The sequence below is a fragment of the Bufo bufo genome, chromosome 1 (assembly GCF_905171765.1).
Source record: "Bufo bufo chromosome 1, aBufBuf1.1, whole genome shotgun sequence".
Lineage (NCBI taxonomy): Eukaryota > Metazoa > Chordata > Amphibia > Anura > Bufonidae > Bufo > Bufo bufo.
This window is the reverse complement of record NC_053389.1, coordinates 32,265,339-32,274,935: the sequence shown is the minus strand read 5'-3', so window position 1 is coordinate 32,274,935 and position 9,597 is coordinate 32,265,339. Positions and strand designations below refer to the sequence as shown.

The 9,597-nt window shown below is 46.2% G+C and overlaps 1 protein-coding gene across 1 annotated transcript; it reads left to right on the top strand.

Annotated features, from left to right (window-relative positions):
- The first annotated feature begins 3,685 nt into the window (after nucleotides 1-3,685).
- Nucleotides 3,686-7,564, top strand: LOC120992833 (alpha-tectorin-like). The gene is made up of 4 exons (XM_040421694.1): nucleotides 3,686-3,756; nucleotides 3,841-3,916; nucleotides 5,646-5,675; nucleotides 6,909-7,564. The coding sequence occupies exons 2-4, from the start codon at nucleotides 3,877-3,879 to the stop codon at nucleotides 7,280-7,282; spliced, it is 444 nt and encodes a 147-aa protein (XP_040277628.1). The 5' UTR covers nucleotides 3,686-3,756; nucleotides 3,841-3,876; the 3' UTR covers nucleotides 7,283-7,564.
- The last annotated feature ends 2,033 nt before the right edge of the window (nucleotides 7,565-9,597 follow it).

Genomic DNA, 9,597 nt, shown 5'->3' with positions numbered 1-9,597 from the left:
AGAGTGGTTCTGCAGGTGGTGACCACTAACCACTTCTCAGTTCCTATGCTTTCTGGCTGATGTTTTGGTCACTTTTGAATGCTGGCAGTGCTTTCACTCTAGTGGTAGCATGAGACGGAGTCTACAACCCACACAAGTGGCTCAGGTAGTGCAGCTTATCCAGGATGGCACATCAATGCGAGTTGTGACAAGAAGGTTTGCTGTGTCTGTAAGCGTAGTGTCCAGAGCATGGAGGCGCTACCAGGAGACAGGCCAGTACATCAGGAGACGTTGAGGGGGCCGTAGGAGGGCAACAACCCAGCAGCAGGACCGCTACCTCCGCCTTTGTGCAAGGAGGAACAGGAGGAGCACTGCCAGAGCCGTGCAAAATGACCTCCAGCAGGCACAAATGTGCATGTGTCTGCTCAAACGGTCAGAAACAGACTCCATGAGGGTGATATGAGAGCCTAATGTCCACAGGTGGGGATTGTGTTTACAGCCCAACACCGTGCAGGACGTTTGGAATTTGCCAGAGAACACCAAGATTGGCAAATTCGCCACTGGCGCCCTGTGCTCTTCACAGATAAAAGCAGGTTCACACTGAGCACATGTGACAGACGTGACATAGTCTGGAGACGCCGTGTAGAACGTTCTGCTGACTGCAACCTCCTCCAGCGTGACCGGTTTGGCATTGGGTCAGTAATGGTGTGGGGTGGCATTTCTTTGGAGGGCCGCACAGCCCTCCATGTGCTCGCCAGAGGTAGCCTGACTGCCATTAGGTACCGAGATGAGATCCTGAGACCCCTTGTGAGACCATATGCTGGTGCGGTTGGCCCTGGGTTCCACCTAATGCAAGACAATGCTAGACCTCATGTGGCTGGAGTGTGTCAGTAGTTCCTGCAAGACGAAGGCATTGATGTTATGGACTGGCCCGCCCGTTCCCCAGACCTGAATCCAATTGAGCACATCTGGGACATCATGTCTCGCTCTATCCACCAACGTCACGTTGCACCACAGACTGTCCAGGAGTTGGCAGATGCTTTAGTCCAGGTCTGGGAGGAGATCCCTCAGGAGACCGTCCACCACCTCATCAGGAGCATGCACAGGCGTTGTAGGGAGGTCATACAGGCACGTGGAGGCCACACACACTACTGAGCCTCATTTTGACTTGTTTTAAGGACATTACATCAAAGTTGGTTCAGCCTGTAGTGTGTTTTTCCACTTTAATTTTGAGTGTGACTCCAAATCCAGACCTCCATGGGTTGAAAAATTTGATTTCCATTTTTTTATTTTTGTGTGATTTTGTTGTCAGCACATTCAACTATGTAAAGAACAAAGTATTTCAGAAGAATATTTAATTAACTCAGATCTAGGATGTGTTATTTTTGTGTTCCCTTTATTTTTTTGAGCAGTGTATATGTTTTATATATTTAAAACACAATAGTACAGGCTTTATTTATTACTGTTAATACTGTTAATTACTGCACCACCAAGTTCAGCTCATGCGCCAGGCAAGGGATGTGTGTCAAACCGGCTAGGCCCGAAGCAGCTATGAGATTTCCCCAGTTGTCGACACCACCATGCCGGGCTTGAGGCACAGAGACACCAACCACTTATCGGTCTGTTCTTCCATGCCCTCCCACAGCTCCTGCGCAGTGTGGGGTCTTTCCCCCAAACATATGAGTTTCAGAACAGCCTGCTGTCATTTCCCCCTGGCTGTGCTGAAGTTTGTGGTGCAGGTGTTGAGCTGACGTGATGAAGAGGCGGTAGAGGAGGAAGCAGTAGGAGGAGGAGGCAACAGGAGGCACCCAGAAACGTCCAGCAATCCTCGGTTGCCATAGGACATGCACCAAACCGCTGTCCGCCTCAGGACCAGCCGCCACTACATTTACCCAGTGTGCAGATAGGGAGATATAACATCCTTGCCCTTACTTACTGGTCCATGTGTCGGTGGTTATGTGGACCTTGCTACTGATGGCGCAGTACACACCAGATTTTTCTGACACTTGTTTGTGCACTGCAGGGATGGCTCGCCTGGAAAAGTAGTGGTAGCTGGTAACCACATAGGCCAGCAATTTTGAAATGCTGGCATTCAGGGCCAGGGATCGCGGGTGGGTAGGGAGGCACTTGCTCTTTCTCTACAGTGTTTGGAGGATGTACAGCTGAACTCTTCCATTGGACAGTGTGGAGATGCTCAGTGATGGTGGTGGTGGTGTGGCTGCCACATCCTCTGTTTGCAGGGTGGCAGGTTCCCCTGTCGCTTCAGAGGGGGAGTAAGAGGACAAGACCTCAGCAGAAGCGGGAGCAGGAGGAGCCTCTGATCTTTCGTGGTTCTTGAAGTGTCTACTCCACTGCAGCTCGTGCTTTGCAGTTCGATGCCAGATCATGCAGGTGGTGCTCAGGTTTAGAACAGTTATGCCTCGCTTCAGGTTCTGACTGCGCAGTGTGCAAACCAGCCGTGTCCTGTCGTCAGCACACTGCCTGAAGAACTGCCACACCATGGAACTCCTTTGCACTGGCTTTGGTGTGCTATGTCTCTTGGCATGTTGGGCAGTAGCAGGCATACTGGCTAGGGAACGGCCGCTCTGCTTTTGTACCCTGCTGTCTTTTTTATGTGGCTGAAGCTGTGTGATCACCACCTCTTCCTCCAAACTGCACACGTCATTGGCATTACCTGGATGCCATGTGAGGTTTAGAACCTCATCATAATCTTACACCCACTTCTCACCCCTGCCCTCCTGGCCGGTCTGCACACTGCAGAAAGCCCCATCAGTTGACACCTGTGTTTTGTCATCGTCATGAGAGACATGCTGCGGTGGTTCTCCCACGTCCTCATCCTCAAACATAAATGGTTGGGCATTAGTGCAGTCAATCTCTATAACTTCTGGGGAAGGTCTAGGTGGATGGCCCACGAAAAACCCGCCAGCAGAAACATAAAAAAACATAAGTGACTGCTGCATGACTTGGGGATCAGACTGCTTGGCTGTTGTGCAAGGGGTTGAGGTGGAAGGCGGATGACCTTGGGCTGCTGTTGCCAGCTTTGCACTTTGACGTTGTGGCCTGATGGCTCCCCAGCAGCGAAGTTCAGATCCCTGTATAGAGGTTCAAGGCTGAATATTTGGGCTTGCCATGACAATGTCCTCAGGATTAGCCCAACGTTAAACTGATTGGCTGATGCACTGGTTCTACAGCCACTGCCCATAACAGTAATCACAGTAATCACTTTAAGCTGAATGCACACGGCCATGTTTCACGGCCATGAGCGGTCTGTGGTAACCCGGCCTGGATTCCTGCTGAAAGCAGGAGCGCACGGCGTCTTTGGTTGCTATGACGCCGTGCGCTTCATGCCGCCGCTGCACTACAGTAATACACTCGCATGAACTATACGGGTGTATCACTTTAGTGCAGCGGCGGCATGAAGGCACGGCGTCATAGCAATCAATGACGCGGTGCGCTCCTGCTCTCAGCAGGAATCCAGGCCGGGTTACCACGGACCGCTCACGTGCATTCGGCTTTACATTGGCTAATAGATGAGGGTTCTCAACATCACTGTAATCTTCTGAGGAACCACTTTTCCACGCCTTGTCATTCCTGGACATCCATTAATCACAGTGATTACCACATAGATTGTAAAACAAATGAAGGAAATGTTACAAAATATCAAATTAAATATGCAAATATTTGTGCACCCGCCCAACCTGACTCTTATAAATGTGGATCCAGGAGATTGATCCAGTCCAACAGTCATCACAGGAGCTTTTCCCAGAGCTCAAACAGGTAACGTAGAAGACTCGTGTCCTTTATTTACTTTACCATTGATCTGCATTATTTTAATGTCTTGTCTGTGTCTTCTGTTATCAGTGACTTGTGGTGTCCTCAGCTTTTATCAGAAGAGACATGGGCTTCTTCAAATTATCTGCTGTCTTCTTGCTCGCATGTATGTATTTCAAGTAATTGAACTGTCATCGATGTGATTTTATTTTCAATCTTTAGATGTCTATAGAAGGGAATGTTCTGCTTGTAAATGCTGTAGTCATTTATTTTTAATTTTTCACAAAAATTCTATATTAAAGGCCCAGTACTTCAGAGGGTGTGTGCTTTCTGGCAGCTGTAAAGAGTGGGAATTTATAGAGAAATATGCCCATAGACAGTCTCAAGAAATAGTGTAAGTGTATGACAGTGGCTTCCTCGGACACCAGGGAGTTACCGAGGGGCCGTATACATTGTATAGTGCTACTGTCATGCGTTATCTTGACTTCCAGGGCTGTCATTAAACCCCTTCTTTCAATACTATATATATATATATTTCTAACCAGAGTTTAGCACATCAGAATCAGCAGAATCAGCATTCAACTAAACATGAGTGAATCAATTTTGTTAGAAACGGAATTTGACCAAAAATTTTTGGAAAAAATCTGATATGGTAAAATTTGAATTTCTGTAGATTCGTATGGGTAGAATATTTATGGGAGGAGAGAGCTTTATGCAAATTAACTTTCTAACACAAAGCTAAGGTTGCCTTCACATAGTGACAAGCTATTGTATGTGTTCCAATGACCAGTGCAAGAAAATTTAAATAAATGGTCACAGCAAAAAAATGTTACAATATCTATAAAAATTAATATATAAAAAACTGTTTCAAATAATATTTCATTTTGGGACGATACATTTCCTTTAACCTCCTTAGCGGTAATCGCGCTCGGGGTCACATTACACTGCAAGCAACGGTAATCCCGAGTCACACTCGGGACCACCATGAGTTAATTTGTCCGCATCCCCATTTCCGGACCACCATGAGTTAATTTGTCCGCATCCACATTTCCGGAGCGACGTGCGAACTTCAGGCTGCAGCTCTGGAAGTTTGTACCACTCCGGGTACAAAATTAATGAAGTTATCATACCGCCAGGGAGGTTAAGAGACATTTTAGGTAATCTGATGGATATGCCATGAATGTACGGTCTAAATAAAGTAGGTTCTTATGTGGTAGAGAAAGGGCCACACATTCACACTGTATTGATGTCTGTGGAGGACATGGAAACAGCTGAATACGCTCCACCCCCATCGATCGGCGGTGCCATGAGTGTTTGTTTTGGGACTAACTACATTCTAGTAAGCATATTTATGAGCGGGTATAATTAGATTTTATCTTAGGAGATCCAATCACGTAGAACACGCAGTACAATCTGCCAGCAGTATGTTATACAGGAGAACACGAGCGGATTAATATATGTATAAATTATTGTTTGTTCTTACTATGCTTAGGAGTCCAGTGGGCGGTCCTACCCAATGATTAACAGCTATCTCCGAATGTACACTCAGAGGGAAGGCTGTCAGTCATTGACTCCGCCCACTGGACTCCTGACCACAGAAAGAGCTGGAATTTTATTCAGTAATTTACAAATTTACTGATTCTTTTCCCGCAAAACTATAACCTGCTCAGCTCCTCCTGCTCTATAACCTGTACTGCATTACCATGGTGACTGGCTCCCTGTACAGTGTCTCAGTCTGTCAGTACCCAAGCCCAGAACCCTTACATCGGTGGTGGGGATGAGTTGTCCATATGGTTCTCCCTATTGTAGCAAATAGAACAATCTGAATAGAAACATCATACAAAAGACAAATTGTTACATTGTGATTGTTCATTTGGATTCTTTTCTTCCCATAGTCTTGCAGTGGGAGGTGCACAGTCAAGACGGTAAGTAGAACCTAAGTAGATATATTTAAAAATGTGACTTCAAAAGGCAGAGTGAGAGATCTGTAGTGAAGTGTTTTGATTGGCTGAAAGGCTGACGGCATGGCATTATTGACAAGCCTGCCATACGGGGCCCTGCCCATGGTTACGAGATCCTCCTTCTTCATCTTCCCTGCCTGGTTTCCCTCACTAGTGTAATGAAATAGAAATGTAACATTGCGGGCGCTGTTTTGCGCGATTCATCCGAAACTTTTGCTTCGTTTGGAAGTCACATTTTTTCGATTAGAATCCATTTCTAATTCCTCTCTAATTGGTTGTTGATAATATCATTATTATTATTACATATTATTGTTATTATTATTATCTTCCTTTTTTTCTTTTCATTTGTTTAGTTTTTTTTTCAATAAGCTCATAATAACGCTAAGGCCTCTTTCACACTTGCGTTGTTGGGATCCGGCATGCACTTCCGTTGCCGGAGGTGCCTGCCGGATCCGGAAAAACGCAAGTGTACTGAAAGCATTTGAAGACGGAACCGTCTTCCAAATGCTTTCAGTGTTACTATGGCACCCAGGACGCTATTAAAGTCCTGGTTGCCATAGTAGGAGCGGGGAGCGGGGGAGAGGTATACTTACAGTCCGTGCGGCTCCCGGGGCGCTCCAGAATGACGTCAGAGCGCCCCATGCGCATGGATGACGTGATCACATGGATCACGTGATCCATGCGCTTGGGGCGCCCTGACGTCACTCTGGAGCGCCCGGGGAGCCGCACGGACGGTAAGTACACTGCTCCCCCGCTCCCCACTACACTTACCATGGCTGTCAGGACTTTAGCGTCCCGGCAGCCATGGTAACCACTCTGAAAAAGCTAAATGTCGGCTCCGGCAATGCGCCGAAACGACGTTTAGCTTAAGGCCGGATCCGGATCAATGCCTTCCAATGGGCATTAATTCCGGATCCGGCCTTGCGGCAAGTGTTCCGGATTTTTGGCCGGAGCAAAAAGCGCAGCATGCTGCGGTATTTTCTCCGGCCAACAAACGTTCCGTTCCGGAACTGAAGACATCCTGATGCATCCTGAACGGATTACTCTCCATTCAGAATGCATTAGGATAATCCTGATCAGGATTCTTCCGGCATAGAGCCCCGACGACGGAACTCTATGCCGGAAGACAATAACGCAGGTGTGAAAGAGCCCTAAGATAAAACCAGTTAACTCCCAGTTCATTTCTTTTTTGTCCAGATTTGAATTGTCCTCCGAACAGCTCTCCTGGAGTCATTTCTCTATGTGAAAGAAACTGCTCCAACATAGCTAAACCTCCTGTACAATTTTGCTTTGATATTGGAATATACACCTGTAAATGTGACAAAGGACTCGTGGCTCAGACGGGGACTTCTGGGGAATCTGTACAGTGCGTCAATGAAGAAGACTGCAAAGTCCCCTGTGGTCCCAACCAGCACTATGAGTTCTGCGCATCCGGCTGTCAACCAACATGTAAACAACCATTTGGCCCTCGAGTGTGTGACAAAAAATGTTATAGAAAATGTGTCTGTAATAAGGGATATGTTCTTTCTGGAGATACATGTGTGACACTAGAAGAATGTAAAAGACAATAGACAAGTCAGATCATTCTGCAGCCAGTATTTGGAAGTTTGCTCTGAAAAGCAATGGGATTTTATGGTTAAATGTAAAATGTAGATGAAGCAGTGCTGAACGTGTTATTAGCTGTTTCTATTAACCTCTAGTCCTATGGAAAAACCACATGAAAATATCATTAGCAGTTAGCGAGTTGAGCTCTGCTAGATTTCTAAATGTCACAATAAATGTGTGCAATAACTCCGGTATAGGTTATCTTTCTGATACAATGTTTACAATAAAATGAACATATAAGGAATGAAGTCAGATGTTATTTTTTGTCTGCTTGGTTAGTATATGAATAAAGTAAAGATGTTGTTTAACCCCCACCCAACATCTGCTGTACATGTCCAATATCGGGTCTTTAAAGATGATATCACTCAAGAGCCAAGCAGGTCCCAAAGCTGCTGGATACCTGGTCTTTTATACAGTAGACAGCAGGTGGCAGAGTCCATGATCATAGATGGCTCTGATCACGGACTGATTAAGTGGTGCAACTTCAGGGAGCCCCCGAGAAGCCGGAGCAGAAGATGGGAATCGTAGTGACCCTGGTGATGGTGTGTCACAGTGTTCTCCCTCAGGCCGTTGTTCCCTGGGGTCAGTGCAGTGAAGGACAGGCACCCTGTGTTCCCTCGGGCACTCCCTGAAGCTGTGGGCTCCTTGCTTGATGATACTTTGGGCATGTCCATGGTGTTATTGTCCATGTGGGTGTTAGGCAGGGCACGTGTAGGAGATGCAATGGCCAGCATCTGGTGTTAGGAGAGTCAGAAACAAGGCCAGATGAAACTTAACAGGAGTCTGTCTTTACTGCACGCAGGGTTAAAGTTGTAGTGCATCCAGCAGTAGTTTGTATACAATGCAAAATCCTCCCAGATGTCCCAACATGAGCTAAGCAGAAGAATATGGCATTGACCCTCAGATGTCTCTGACTAAAATATCTATAGGAATCTCTGGCTAATAGTTGTGCTCTGCCACCAGTGGCTGTAGTGTCCACTATTCTAGGGTGCATAGGACGTCTTAACATTTTATCCCTCTGCAGCAGCAGGTTTTGAATGACCTTAAACTGGGTTACCTTGCTGTCCTACTTTCACTGAAGAGATGCAAATTCTCCTTTTTTAGTTATTTCTTGCTTTCACCTCCTGGAGCTTGTGGCGGTGCAGGAGGCTCAAGGGCTTGGAGCTGGAGTATATGGATAGGAGCACATGGAGACTGCCCTCTCTTCCTCTCTCTACACCTCAGAAGCTAGGGGGTTGATCCAGCCCACACCCTGGGATACAAAGAGGGCTGGGCCAGGATTGTTAACCTCAGGCTGGAGCATTTGTGTGCACAGCACATAGCATTACCATTACAACTGAGTACGCAACGCATTAACATTCAAAACATTAAACGTAACAAACCAAACTTTGGAGATACCCTCAGATCTAAGGTACTGCACATACAGTACAGACCAAAAGTTTGGACACACCTTCTTATTCAAAGAGTTTTCTTTATTTTCATGACTATGAAAATTGTAGATTCACACAGAAGGCATCAAAACTATGAATTAACACATGTGGAATTATATTCATAACAAACAAGCGTGAAACAACTGAAAATATGTCATATTCTAGGTTCTTTAAAGTAGCCACCTTTTGCTTTGATTACTGCTTTGCACACTCTTGGCATTCTCTCGATGAGCTTCAAGAGGTAGTCCCCTGAAATGGTTTTCACTTCACAGGTGTGCCCTGTCAGGTTTAATAAGTGGGATTTCTTGCCTTATAAATGGGGTTGGGACCATCGGTTGCGTTGAGGAGAAGTCAGGTGGATACACAGCTGAGAGTCCTACTGAATAGACTGTTAGAATTTGTATTATGGCAAGAAAAAAGCAGCTAAGTAAAGAAAAACGAGTGGCCATCATTACTTTAAGAAATGAAGGTCAGTCAGTCAGCCGAAAAATTGGGAAAACTTTGAAAGTAAGGGCTATTTGACCATGAAGGAGAGTGATGGGGTGCTGTGCCAGATGACCTGGCCTCCACAGTCACCGGACCTGAACCCAATCGAGATGGTTTGGGGTGAGCTGGACCGCAGAGTGAAGGCAAAAGGGCCAACAAGTGCTAAGCATCTCTGGGAACTCCTTCAAGACTGTTGGAAGACCATTTCAGGGGACTACCTCTTGAAGCTCATCAAGAGAATGCCAAGAGTGTGCAAAGCAGTATCAAAATGATCATTATTGTCCCTTTCCCAAAGAAATCGCAACCAACCTGTTTACATGATTATCCCGTCAGTGGCGTAACTAGAAATAACTGGGCCCCACAGC